This window comes from Macaca fascicularis, chromosome 20 (genome assembly GCF_037993035.2).
Source record: "Macaca fascicularis isolate 582-1 chromosome 20, T2T-MFA8v1.1".
Taxonomy (NCBI): domain Eukaryota; kingdom Metazoa; phylum Chordata; class Mammalia; order Primates; family Cercopithecidae; genus Macaca; species Macaca fascicularis.
In genome coordinates this window covers 84,726,799-84,740,839 of record NC_088394.1, presented here as the reverse complement: position 1 = coordinate 84,740,839, position 14,041 = coordinate 84,726,799, and the positions used below count along the sequence as shown (strand labels likewise).

The 14,041-nt window shown below is 61.7% G+C and overlaps 1 protein-coding gene across 21 annotated transcripts in view; it reads left to right on the top strand.

Moving 5' to 3' along the window:
• Positions 1-13,209, top strand: part of GALNS (galactosamine (N-acetyl)-6-sulfatase) — a 43,233-nt gene extending 30,024 nt beyond the window's left edge. For 8 of the 21 annotated variants that reach the window (XM_074026769.1, XM_074026776.1, XM_065537407.2 and 5 more), the window contains 3 exons: positions 852-954; positions 6,601-6,722; positions 8,154-8,472. In XM_074026769.1, the coding sequence (XP_073882870.1) occupies positions 852-954; positions 6,601-6,722; positions 8,154-8,385 (457 nt within the window). In that variant the 3' untranslated portion in view covers positions 8,386-8,472. Of the gene's footprint in view, positions 1-732; positions 955-6,600; positions 6,798-8,153; positions 8,996-12,416 lie in introns of those variants that run through there. The other 13 variants (XR_012428726.1, XR_012428723.1, XR_012428728.1 and 10 more) reach the window with 6 other exon arrangements.
• Positions 13,210-14,041: the final 832 nt, after the last annotated feature.

The following is a 14,041-nucleotide window of genomic DNA, read 5'->3' as shown; positions in this document are numbered from 1 at the left end:
GACGAGAGGACCTGGGGGTCTGCCTGTGGGGCGGGAGCCACCCTGGGAAGGTCCAAGCACAGTGAGGCCCTGGCTCTCAGGAAAGCCTTAGGAGGGAGGGTGAGGCCTGGAGAGGGGCCTCATCCCTGCCTGTACCCGGGCACACGCCACCCCTGCCCACCCCACCCCTCTTCCCTGCCCAGCCTGGTTTTCGGTGCCCCATGGCTTCCTGTAGTTTCCTTCCACCTGAGTCGCTGCTCTGCCAAGTCCACAGCCCGGCTCATCCGGCTCTTAACTTCTGTCTAAATCCTTGGTGTCTGAAGTCCATTTCCTACCCCTGAGAGCAGCCACCACTTCACTCAAACCACGTTTCCTGGGCGGCCCTGAAGGGATGAGGATTATTCCAAAGGCTTGATGGGAAACAGAAGGTGGGGATGGCCCAAGGCAGCTGCCTCCTCCGGCTTTCCGGGGCCGGACAGAGGGGGTTTTGCTCACTTGTCCCCTCTCGGGACCTGGCACAAGTGCTTGGTCACTGTGGGGAGAGACGGTGCCCGGCTGCGTCCCCCACTCCCCATTCCTGCCTCGCAGGCCCAACGTGGTCCGGAGACCCCGTGCCACCCGCTTTCCTCTCGCCTGCCCACCCTCCCCAGGGCCTGGCCTGGCCTCACCAAGGACCAGCAATGAGGGGACGCCCAGGCACCCCAGCCCCGGCCACCTTACTGGCCTTTTCACTTTTCGGTTGTCTTTGTAAAGTATCACCCAAGACCTCACGCAGAGGCATGAGCCACTGATGACGGACGCAGCCCGGAGCCCCCAGGTGGACCCAACGTGTGCTTCCCATCGTTACATGGTCCTCCCCTCCCGTCCGACAGGCCCGTCTTCTATTACCGCGGTGACACGCTGATGGCGACCACCCTCGGGCAGCACAAGGCTCACTTCTGGACCTGGACCAACTCCTGGGAGAACTTCAGACAGGTACGGGGCTCGGGACACGGGCGCGGGCGGAGCTGCCCCCATCTCTGTCCAGATGTGGCCCCTGAGTGCCATCCTTGGGGAGGCACAGGAGGATGAGACAGGCAGGAGCCCCACCCCCTCCACAGCCTCCTCTGCCTGGCCCCCAGTCCTTCAGCGTGGCCCAGGGTGTGGCAGCTGACAGGCTGGAGGCGAGGGAGGGACCTCCTCCTGCCCCGCATGATGACAGCAGCCCTGCGGCACAGCTACAAGCCTGGCCCAGACCCTGGTCGGGTGGCCCCCATGGGCCTCTCCATCCTGCCAGGGCACCTGAGCCTCGCCCACACCCCAGGCTGGAGGCGATAGGGGCGTGGCCTGCTTGGCCCCGGGTGCTACATGGGGGCCATAGCCTCAGCGTCACCACAGCAGCCCCCAGCGTGGGAGGGTGAAACGCCACACGCACAGGGCCTGGGGCTCCGGCCACCCCAGGCTACCCCAGTATTGTCAGTGCCAGACTTTCCCACGAGCCCTCGCCTCGAGCCTCCTGCTCCCTCCCCAGGGCCTTCTCTGGCCCCTGCTAATCCCCACGCTCCAGCATCCCCGACCCCCTCCTGAGGGGGCTCTCTCAGCCCCACCCACTCCCAGCATCAAAGTCTTGAGATATGAACCCCCTGCTAATCTGCCTTAATTGGGAAGAAAATCATTCAGTTTAATGGAGAATCTAAGGACTAGAAGTGAGGACTGGAGCTGAGGGCTGAGCACTCAGGCTGAGGAGTGAAGCTGCTCGCGGGGCAGCAGCTGGAGGGCACCAGTGCCCAGGAGTGTTTTTGGCCTCTCTCCACCTTGTGCAGGCCCCGCACCCACTCTTTTTTCGGGTTTTACCCAACACTGCCGCTTGCGAGGGCCGTCCTGGGCATCGGTCCCCCGGCCCTCTCCGTGATCCGCCCTTCTCCAGACTCCCAGGGTTCCTCAGGGCTGCTCTAGTGAGCACCATGGGTATTTCCTGGCTACCTGGAGGCCGGCAGTGTGTGGAACCCTCTGGAAGGAGGGCTGGTCCCCGACTGTCACACACGCAACCCTTCACCCTCTATGGGGTCCCTGTCATTGGCCCTCTTGGGACAAGGTCGGTGAGCCCTGCTTTTGCCCACGTTGGTGTCCAGAGCGGACGGGCTACAGCCAGAAGGGCACACAGAGCTCCCGGGCTGAGCCTCCCAGGCTCCTGTCAGCGCCTGGAAGGTTTTGCAGGCAGACTCGCCGCTGATGCAGCCGGGGTCTCGCTCGCATGCCACTCCTTGCTGGAACATGTTTGTGCAAGGGCTCAGAAAACATCAGGAGAAGCCCCCCAGCACCGGCAGGCAGGGAGGCTGTTAACCGCGTCACTCCACTCCCTGGAGAGTATTGGGGGCTGCCCCTGACACCAGGCACCATGGTCCTGAGGGCCCAGGGCTTGGCCATATGGCAGATGCCGCGGTCCTGATGGCCCAGGGCTTGGTGACATGGCAGACGCCGCGGTCCTGAGGGCCCGGGGCTTGGCCTCATGGCCGTAGGCAGAGTGGGGTCGTCGGTAGTGAACTCACCTGTTCCGGGGCAGATGTCCTTACTCGTAAAAATCGCAGCCTGATGGCCGGGCGCGGTGGCTCAAGCCTGTAATCCCAGCACTTTGGGAGGCCGAGATGGGCGGATCACGAGGCCAGGAGATCGAGAGACGATCCCGGCTAACACGGTGAAACCCCATCTCTACTAAAAAATACAAAAAAAACTAGCCGGGCGAGGTGGCGGGCGCCTGTAGTCCCAGCTACTCGGGAGGCTGAGGCAGGAGAACGGCGTAAACCCGGGAGGCGGAGCTTGCAGTGAGCTGAGATCCGGCCGCTGCACTCCAGCCTGGGTGACAGAGCAAGACTCCGTCTCAAAAAAAAAAAAAAAAAAAAAGAAAAATCAGAATTTGTTTTCCAGCCTAACAGCAGATGACAGTAGGCTCCTGTGACGTTTTTGTCTGTTGTGGCCACTGCCGGGGAGAATCTGCGTCCTGCGTGGGTATCAAGTCCGTGATCCTGTTGTTCCCGTCCTGCTCCACAACCCCACAAGGTGTGGCTCGGCAGGCCGGCCCGTGGCCGGAGCCCCACGGACTCGCCTGCCCTGTGGGCCTGGGGTTCTCTTGGAGGGCACGGACTGGGCCTTGGTCTCTGGCGGCTGGCCAGCCTTGCGGACGACAGACACCCTCTGGTTCCTATCACACGTGGCTGAGTGGGTCATATGGGAGCCTGTGACGGACAAAACACCCTTGGCAGTGTGGGGGTCGGGGGGTGGGGGGTTTGTGGTGGGGGTGGGGGGGATGAGGGGGGTTTGTGGTGGGGTGGCCTCTCCAGTTCTCCCTGGGGCCTCGTGGAGACACCTGCATCGTAGAATAGCTCCATGCCCGATGCCCCTGCCTTCCTGGGCAGAGCTGTGCTGGGCCTTAGCACTGTCGCTGGGCTGAGGCTGCAGCTCTGTCTGGGAGCACCTACCAGCTGTGCACAACGGTTTGGTCACCTCCTGGTGATACCGTGCGGTGGGACCTGGCATCCCCAGAGCTGGTGAAGGGCTGTCTGTGGATTTGCTCCCGAGGGAGAGATGTGCCCAGCAGGAAGCCCTTGGGGGCCCCGGGGTCCTCGCCCCTCCGTCGTTTGGGTCAAATAGTTCGGAATTAGTTGCTTGCTGCTGTCAGATCCATGGAGACCATCCTGGAGCCGGGACTCGGCCCACATCAGCCTCGTGGGCAAAGGCAGAGAGCAGTTGGCCTGCAGCCACAGCGAGTCTGCCCAGAGCCCACGTGACGGGGGGGTGGGGGGTGCCAGGGTTCTGGCAGCAGGTCCCTTATCCACACTCCAGGCCTGTGCCGGTCACTCTGTGGGTCACAGGTTTGCCTGTGGAGGTCCCGGGTCCTTGGGCTCCCTGCCACCACTGCCGCTGCCACCTCCCGTTGTGACAACACGGATGCTTTTCTTCCAAATGCCGGCCCCGTCCGCCCTCCTCCCTCCCAGGGGACAGTGAGGCCCAGCCAGCTGGAGCATCATAGACAATGACGAGGTCATGTCCCCCGAGCCGCCTGCCCGGGGCCAGTGGGGTCCTTCCTGGGGGGTCCACATGCCGGGGGTGACTGCTCTGCAAGGCCACACTGTGCATCCTGGGCTGGCCCCTACTCTGAAGGCGCAGGCCGGTGTGGTCACAGCTCGGGGCTGTGTGCTGGTCTGTCGTCCCCTGGTCCCAGGTCACCTGGAGGGACCTTGTTAGTGTCATTCTGAAGGCTGAGCCTGAGAACCAGCTGGGCCTGGAGAGTCCTCAGTGTGACCTGACCACAGGTCACTGCTCCTAGGACCCCTCCACTGGCTGATGCCAGGTAGACCCCAGCACCCACAGCCCTCCACTAATGGGGTCCTCAACACCTTCCCTTCTGGGCCTTTGGGGGAGGAGGGAAAGGTGCTGTGAGGAAAACCACAGCCACGGACGGGTGTTAGCCCTGGGGCCAGGCCGGACCGAGTCGCTCCTCCTGGCAGAGTGGCCTTTGGGTGGAGCCTGGCCAGTGCCTGCCAGTGAGGTGGCAGCAAAGTCAGAAGGTGCACACCAGCCCTCACAGGCTATTGCCGCTGCTGGGTCCTGTGGCTCTGCCCCCATCTTCTCCTGGCGCCCCAGGATCCTCCTCTGCCCACCTCAGGCTGGGCCCTTGACCCCTGCAGTGCTCTGCTCCCCGCAGGACCCCTTCCCACCTGGAGACCCAGCTGCTGGCACCCAGCCTACAGGCCTACCCCAGCCATCCAATCAGCCCACAGGCCCACCCCAGCCATCAGATCAGCCCACAGGCCCACGCCAGCCATCGGACAAGTTGCCCTGCCTAGTGCCTGGCTTCTCTGCCAGCAGGGCACAGGCCCTGCCCTGGGTTCCCAAACCTGAATGCGTTCCTCGCCGCAGGCCCTTGAGCCGTGTGCGGTGGGCAGCCCTGGCTGCCGTGCTCGCCGTACACTGTCACATCCCAGTGCGTCCTCGGTGCTGTGCTCGTTGAGAGAACTAGTGCCTGGCAGGTACCAGGTGTGCAGAGGATGCGGCGGTCACCCAGAGGAGCACCGGGGCCATGCACATCCCCCACTGCAGTGGCTGCTGCGGCCACAGAGTGGGAAGCAGGAGAGGTCAGGCCGATCCGTGAGACCCTCGGCCTTTCCTGACCAAATCCCCGAGCGTCTGCCTGTCTACGGGATCATCCCTTCCCCTCCTACCTCTCTTTTAAAAGTCAGTCCTGACTCCCAGGCCCCTGCCTGCACCCCACCGTACATGCCCAGTGCCTGGCACTCGGTGCTGGCTCAGTGAGGAGGAAGAGGTGTGGGGCGATGGCTGGCTCTGCTGTGGTGCCCCCAGGGTGAGGTCTCCCTCGGAACATAGCAGTGAGAGAGAAATCTGCACACATCAGCCGGGTCTTGATTAAACAGCTTATTTGACTTGCGTCCCGGCCGTAGGTCACGTCATGTGTCTTGACTGAGATGCTTCCCCATTACCTGCCAGCATCTTCCTGCAGAGTGTGGCCGTTCCTCCTGCTGTCCATCCACACATGCTGTCTGTCCGGGAGGCCACAACACTGCCCACCACTGTGGTGCCACTTTCGCGTCCACTGCTGCCCTGAGCCACGCTGAGCGTGGCCCTTGGTTTCCAGCCGTGGACTCGGGAATCTGCAGCCCAGGGCACGTCAGTGGAATTGCATGGACTTCTAACCTCCCTCCTCCACTGAAAAGCAGAACATGGTCTGCTCCGCTGACCAGCTGTCCCTCCCAGACACACGCCATGTGCTAGGAAACAGTTTGCTTGTCAGACGGCTGATGCCCGTGGGAGCTGCTCAGTCACTGGTGCCAGAGGCAAGCAGCTTGGCTGCACCTGTCCCTGCCCACCCTGGCTCAAGGCTTGAGGGATCCCTGCACACAGTGGCCCAGTCTCCTGGCTGCTGGAGCCCCTGGCACAGTCCTCAGATGAACCCCTTGGCCTGCAGCACCCCCTCTGGGAATATTAGAGGCATACCTCCCCCTTCCCGAATCAGGGAGCCCGGGGGTGGGGGCGGGGGGCGGCAGCAGAGAGAGAATTGTGGTTACTGTGAAATCCTCGCCCTTCTTGAGCGTGTGAGTCTGCGTCAACCCCCTGGCTCTTTCTGTTTCCTCTCGCCTTTCAGGTGTTGGTCCTGCTCTTCCCCGTGTCAGGGTTTCTATAGGGATTCTGGGCATTGTGGCTCTCCCTTCTCCCAGGGCAGGCCCTCCCTCTCATCCCCAGCAGAGAGTAGGGTGTTAAAAGGGGCTTTCCTCCATGAAATTAGTGGCTGTCTAGATGTGAGGCTGGCTAAGGTGTTTTAAGGACACTCACCTGCCCCACAAAGAAGAGGGGTACATGAAAACGGGGTACGTGAGGCATGCCAGCTATGCATCTCGGGGGTCCAGAGCAGGTGGCTTCACTTCCTCCACAGGATGCTTACAGGCCCAGTAGTCCTTCAGCGTTCAGCCAGTGCCCTGCACCATGCTGAGTACCAGGAACACTGCTAGGCACAGGCAGACAAGGCCCCCCACAGCCCCCAGTTAGGGGCTCCAGGACACGGGCAGATGAGGCCCCTCACGCCGCGGTCAGGGGCTCCAGGACACACCTTCCCTCCTCTTCTCATTGCAGGGCGTTGATTTCTGCCCTGGGCAGAACGTTTCCGGGGTCACAACTCACAGCCTGGAAGACCACACGAAGCTGCCCCTGATCTTCCACCTGGGACGGGACCCGGGGGAGCGGTTCCCCCTGAGGTAAGTCCCCTGATCTTCCACCTGGGACGGGACCCGGGGGAGCGGTTCCCCCTGAGGTAAGTCGGTGCAGGGCCTCCTGACTGCTGGGGCGGTGCCAGCCGGACTCCCCCAAATGCAGGCTCCACAGGGACGGAGCCCCTCTGCACCCTGCCCGCCGCCTCCCCGTGCCTGTGTCTCCTCTTACTGTTCGTACCCACACATGCTTGGTGGCCTGCCCTCCTCTCTCCCGTGCACCCTGGTGGTCTCCCCACTTCTGTGCCTTCTGGGCCACCGTCCACCCGGCCCCCAGTGATGTGTTCCCGACTCTGAACTGCCTTTGGGGATGGCTGAGGCCAGAGGGGAGGTGTCCAGGCCCTGGGGCCAGCAGGAAGTGCAAGGACACAGGTCAGCTAGCAGGAGGAATGGTAGAAAGCCGCCAGCCCCAGCTCCACCCTCTGCTCTCTGGGCCTTGTCCTCACCCCATCGAGGATGCCTGTGCCTGTGCCATTGCCTGCCAGCCTTCAGGGAAGCCCTCCCCTTACCCTTGGGAGTCTCGAGGGTCATGGTCGCCAGTACCAAGCCCACGTGCCCTCTGGCACCTCCTTAGGGGCGACACAGAGGCCCCAACACTTGGCTGGAGGAAGGCCCAACACTCTGGCTTCCTTTTTTTTTTTTTTGCCCAAAGCTGTCTCCCTGGGCTAGGCCTGGCTGGAGGCTTCTCCACCTCACCCCAGCAGGATGAGCAGGTCCCCAGTTCCTGCTGCTGGTCTGGGGTTCTGGGGCACATGCGTTTCCAGTGGTCTCCAGCATTCCTGCCCTATCAGGTTAGTCCTGGGAAGACCCAGGAGCGTCAGGGGAGTGGCTGTGCAGAGGCAGAGCCAGGCCTGAGCACAGCAATTGCTCTCTGCCCAGGCTGTTCTCTGCTTACCAATCGGCCTGGGTTTGTGTAGGGCCAGTGGGAGGCAGCAGAGAGCAGTACAGGACCGAGGGTGGCAGCACCACTGCCAAGGTCGCTTGAGGCTCCTGCACCCTCTGGACGGGGCAACCGCCTTGCCACGGGGCTGAGCCTGCGCTGAGGTTCCTGGGCTGGAGCCCCTCCCATGGCCTCAGGGACCATTTGGGCACTTCCTCAGCAGCACCTCTCCTCCACCAAGTGTGCAGCTCAGAAGCCCAGGATGTTGGCTGCGGGAAGGCAGCACGGAGCCTGGAGTGGACAGAGCGGTGTCCCCAGGCCCAGGTCCACCCACACCTCCCAGCTCCATCAGGAGGGGAGCTGGCTCACCTGGTAACCCCATCTCTAGCTTTGTGAGGAGCTGCCACACTACCTTCCACAGTGGCTGCTCCAGTCCGCGTCCCCACCAGCAGCAATGCGGCTCCCGGCCTGGGCAGTGACAAGCTCCAGCTTCAGCCTCACACTCATGGAAGTTCCTCCCTGCATCTCCACGATGACAGTGGGGGCAGGTGTCTGTTCAGGTGCATGTTGGCGATATTAGAAATGATTGAAAATGGTGAAAAAGCATCATCTCTGCAGATGTCCTCAGAGCCCGGCACGACAGCGCCATGGACCCTAGATTCACAGCATCGCAAACTGCGGCCCTCACGGCACCTCGTCGAGTTGTGTAATCGTATCTTCGTGAAAACGAAAGGAATCCAGACACTCCACGTGTTTGCATTGGAATTTTAGAACCACAGATGCTATTCCTCTCCATTTCCCGCTTTTTTTGGGCAATGGGATGATATTGCTTTTGTAATGAAACAAGTTTGTGTTGTATTTGTAAATGTTTACGTAGTAGCGAGTACTGGGGAGACCCACACACAAGTCCCAGCCCACACGTCCCAGGTCCTGGTCACAGGCAGGTCACCCTAGTGGGGACAGGACGGGACGGTTCTTCTCACAGCCTCTCTGTCAGGGCTTGGCCTCCCGAGCCTCCATTTCTTCCGTTGCCCGTGAGTCTGAGGGCAGAGGATGGCTCAGGTGCCTGCTGCCTGTCCTAGCAAGGCCTGGGGCCGCTGTAGGCTTGAGCACGTGGTCCACAGTGACTGCCCACTGTGGTTCTCGGCCCATTAGACCCCTGAAGCCTCAGCCTTCCCAGGCCAGCCCCTCCCTGTCCTTCACTGTTGGCCCCAGGCGCACCCCTGCAGCCACAGCCATGTGACCAGAGCTCTTTGTCCCCAGCTTTGCCAGCGCTGAGTACCAGGAGGCCCTCAGCAGGATCACTTCGGTCGTCCAGCAGCACCAGGAGGCCTTGGTCCCCGGGCAGCCCCAGCTCAACGTGTGCAACTGGGCAGTCATGGTAAGTGGCTGGTATGCAGGCAGCCATCTCTGTGCCGGGGCCGCAGCCACCCACCTGGGGCCCCAGGATGAACCGTGGCCAGCACAGGGCGGGTGTAGGGGCTCTTCCCTGCCTCCGTCAGTGGTAAGGCCCTGGTGCCTCAGAGCACACGTGGTGGTGTCCAGGATTCAGGGAGCTGGAGCCGAGCGACTCGGGGACCAGAACAACACTGTGCCAGGGCAGCCGCAGGTCCAGAGCCGGCCACCCGGGCCTCTGCCTGGCTGAGACTGGGGAGCTCCAAGACCCCTCTCCTGCCCCCCACAGGTGGTCACTGGGGGACAGCAGGAAGCATGAGAGGGGCCGGGGTCCCCTGGTCCTCGACTCCCACACAGGCAGCTTCTCCTTGGGGGGGCCCTGTGATGACACCCGAATCCCCAGGCTCTGCAGGCACTGAGGCAGGAACGGCACTGCCCGCTGGGTCCCGGGTGGACTGGTGCTGCACTGTGAGTGGCAGCAGCCCCAGGGCCCACCTGCGAGGTTCCCATTGTGCCTCCTTCATGCTGGGCCAGCTCCAGGGACCTTCGTGTCAGACCTGATCCCACTCAGTCACCCAGAGCAGCATCTCCTTGCAGCCTGATGAGACCAGGCCATGTTCACCTCCAGTGGAGAAACGGCCTAATCACACCAGCATCAGCCAGAAACACAAGCATAGATGTGCCTCCAAAGTTTCACTGAAGTCTGTGTTCAAGGCACAAAGGATGTATCTCCTTGTCCAGACATGGGGGCCGCAGTCAGGGCCTCTTAGGAGCAGCTTTTCTGTCCCCTGCTTGGGGGTCCGCTAGGGTGGGGTGTGGACGGCCCAGCCATCCTGAGTGTGCAGTGGCCACAAAGGCCTTTTTCCCAGCACAGTGATGTGGGTCCCAGCAGGGAAGGCCTTCGCGGCTCCTTCAGATGGGACATGTGCAGCCTTCACTCCAGTCAGCAAAAACGGGCCACACACAGGTCTGCAGTGTCACTCCTGGGTGCCCAGAGCCCACAGAGCACAGTGGAGATGGCCAAACCCAGCCTCCAGGTCCCTGAGCCATCACTTACCTGTTTACGTGGGCTGAGCGTGGCTGCCCACAGCCCCTGGATCCGCCGAGTGAAACCGCAGGAGCTCGGGACCCCGGGGCAGCTGCAGACTTCAGCCTGGGCTCCTGCTGTGTGGGCGAAAGGACCTGGCTGCAGCGTGGGAACCGCTGGGTGCCCGCCGTGCCGTGGGAAGGAAGGTGGTGGCTCTGCACAGCCAGGGAGCCACAGCGTGGGCCGGCAGGTGGAACAGGAGAGCACCGGACATCAGCAGCACCTCCCAGCAATGAGGACCAGGGAGGGCAGATGGCCTTGTCCCTGCCCAGGGAGGGTCCACCCTGCAGGGATCATTTAGGACTGGGCGGGGCAGGGCCACCTCCGTTAGTTGGGGGGCTGGCGGGGGTGCCTGGCAAGTTTCATAGGAAGATATTCAGGGCCCTTCCTTCAAAGGGACCTGGGCAGTTGGCGTCCCTGCCTCTGGACTCAGCAGTGGAGCAGGGAGGTCCCTGTCTCAGGACCCCTGAGTCTCGGGCCCCAGGAGCCCAGGGCCACCAGCCACGGAGGATCCCTGGGCTTCTGCCTTCCACACCCAATCCCAGTCCGTGCTGCTGGGTCCTGCTCTGCGACCCAGGCTGCAGTGGCTCCACGGGTGCAGGCCACACCAGCCATGGAGACGGGGCCCAGGGCAGGGGAGGGGGGTGCACACAGCCTGGCTGCCGCTGCCATCTCCTGGGCACTGGGGGAGCTGCCCCCACCGCCACACCTGTGCCCTCTGCAGGGGGAAAAGTGGTGCCAACTCAGACCTGGCGAGGTGAGCCACTGGGGTCTGAGGGGCCCAGACGCCACCGCGAGCAGAGCCACGGAGGAGATACACAGGCACGCGTGTGAAGCCTGGGGGCCACTTGCCCTCCTCACCCCTTCCCTGCCCTCTGTCCCCACCAACTGCAGGCCAGCCCCAGCCGAGGGGCTCAGTGGTGTCTCTGACACAGAGGAGAGGGAGTCTGGCCACCTGGACCCCTGCTCCTGGGACAGCTGAGCAGCCTTTGAGAAACGCACTCACACACACCCTGCGGCTGCCTCTGCTGCCCCTGGAGTTTGGGAGCAACCTCCTCAGCCAGACCCACCCCTGCTCTGGTGGCCAAGGGGGAGGGACACTCATGTGGCCACTCAGTGACACTCACGCCTGCTGCCGCCCAGGGCTGAGAGTGTCCTTAGTCCTCTGTCCGATTAAGCAGCACACAGAATTCAAAGTCTGTCCCGACGGGAAGGTGCCCTCAGGGCCCTGCGGCATCCGACGTGGCACCGAGGTGGCCCGGATGGGGACACGGAACCAAACGGCACTCATTTCAGCCAAGAAGGCTCCTCTTAGGGGCATAAGTCTCCCTTTCTGTTGCCAGGAAAAGTGCCCTCCCACCAAGCAAGGCTTCCACTAAGTGGGGCTGCGCTGTGAGGTCCACACACACTCAGGCGATGGAGGGGTGCAGGCTCCGCTCAGTGCCACACTGAACTGAGCCCAGCAGCGCGGCAGGGACCGGCTCCTCCCTGGGAAAGGCTTCTTGAGAGGCTGAAGCTGCAAGAGAGGGTGATGAGTTGAGAGGCTCGGGGTGGGCCTTTCTAACACTGCTGGCCACACAGAGGCCCTCAGCCACTTGGCAGCTGCATCCCCCACACCCAGGACTTCCCCACCAAGTTCTCACTCCTCCAACAGCAGCCTCCTCAGAGCTGGGAGGCTGAGTCGGGAGGGCGCCGCCTCCCGAGTTCCCATGATTCCTGGGGAGGCGTCTGTGTAGCTGCCCGCCTGGACTGAGGTGGCCTCCACACTGAGGCCAATTAGATGGGAGTCGGGGATTGGACTGGGCGGGGGACACATCAAACTGCTCAAGGCCAAGCGTGGTGGCTCACGCCTGTAATCCCAGCACTTTGGGAGGCCAAGGCAGGCAGATCACCTGAGGTCAGAAGTTGAGACCAGCCTGGCCAACATGGGGAACCCTTGTTTCTATTAAAGAAATGGCCGAGCGTGGGGGCTCACACCTGTAATCCCAGCACCTTGGGAGGCCAAGGCGGGTGGATCACGAGGTCAGGAGTTCAAGACTAGCCTGGTCAAGATGGTGAAACCCTGTCTCTACTAAAAATACAAAAATTAGCGAGGCGTGGAGTATAGCCGTGCCTGTAAGCCCAGCAGCTATTCGGGAGGCTGAAGCAGGAGAATCGCTTGAACCCGGAAGGCAGAGGTTGCAGTGAGCTGAGATCGTGCCACTGAACTCCAGCCTGGGTGACAGAGCGAGACTGTCTCCAAACAGAACAACAAAGTGCTGCTGCTGGGCCCACGCGAGCTGGGAATAACTGTGTTGTTTTCTCAATTTTCATTTCCCAGAACTGGGCACCCCCGGGCTGTGAAAAGTTAGGGAAGTGTCTGACACCTCCAGAATCCATTCCCAAGAAGTGCCTCTGGTCCCACTAGCACCCGCGTGGACCCAGGCCAGGCCTGGAATCTCCGGTTGGCTCTGCAAGTGCCTGGGGGAAGGACGGCTCTGGCCTCAGTGCTCCCCCGACCCTGCCCAGGCCAGACAGACAGCACCTGCAGACACAGGGGGACTGCATGACTCCACCTACCCAGGACCTGACCCTGGAGTGTGCTCGGCCCTCCTCCTCGCCCACGGGGCCTCAGATCTCAGGACCCTCCTCCTCGGCCACGGCGCCTCAGACCTCAGGACACTGCCGTCTCACGCCTTTGGGAACCCCAAATATCTGAGACAGGTCTCGGTCAATTTAGAAAGTTTATTTTGCCAAGGTTAAGGATGCACCCGTGACAGCCTCAGGAGGTCCTGAAAACATGTGCCCGAGGTGGTTGGGGGTACAGTTTGCCTTTACATCTTAGGGAGACATAAGATAGTATGTGTAAGACATACATTGGTTCGGCCAGCCTTCCACTGAATACGTGATTCAGTCTGGCCCAGTGAATCCGCATTTTTATGTTAACAATAAGGGAGGGGAACAATCAGATAAGCATTTGTCTCAGGAGCCCCAGAGGGGTGACTTCCAGTTCCGTCTGTCCTTTGTCCACAAGGAATTTCCTTGGGCACTAATTATGAGAAAGGTATGTAGTCTTTATCATTGTAGCTACGTTACTTAGAAATAAAATAGGAGGCAGGTTTGCCTAATTCCCAGCTTGGCTTTTCTCGGCTTAGTGATTTTGGGGTCCCGAGATTTATTTTCCTTTTATACCTTCCCAGCAGCTGCCAAGAATCAGGTGCCCAGCTCCAGCCGCCTCCCACCTTCTCCAGAGCCCAGCGCTGCATTCCTTGCCAAAGGGCAGGACTCGGGGCTCCCTGCTGTTCCTATACCAGCCCAACAGCCCGGGGTTGAAGGAGGTGACAGGGCCAATTCCGTGTTGAACCCTCCCCAGATCCCTCCTCCAGTACCCCCCAGTCCCAGGCCCTCCTCGGGCCATCTGGGAGACAGAGTCAGGAACAAGGAGGGGAAGGCCGAGGCCTCCTGGGCTGGATGTGGACGGCTTAACTGCAGTTCACACACTTGGCCCGTGGGCCTGCCTCATGTGGCAGCTTCTGCGGGGATGTGAAGATATCAGGGTCCTCCATTTGCACCTTCCCTAGAGGTCTGGAGCCCAGGTCCCAGGCCTTGCCAGCCCTGACCATGGCACACTTCGAGGCAGCCGCTGCCATGCCCCTCGGAATCAGAGGATAGGTCCCCCACCCGCCCTGGAACGGGGGCCCCAGCAGCCATACGCAGCCTCCGGCCTCCCCCCTCTGAAGGCTCCTGGGGGCTGCCTTCCACTGAGTGGGTTTTCCCTTCTGCAGTAGCTGCCAGGCCAAAGCTGAATTGGAAAAGTTGCGAAATGATGGGCCGGGCACGGTGGCTCACGCCTGTAATCCCAGCACTTTGGGAGACCGAGGCGGGCGAATCACGAGGTCAGGAGATCCGGACCATTCTGGCTAACACGGTGAAACCCCGTCTCTAGTAAAAAATACAAAAAAAACT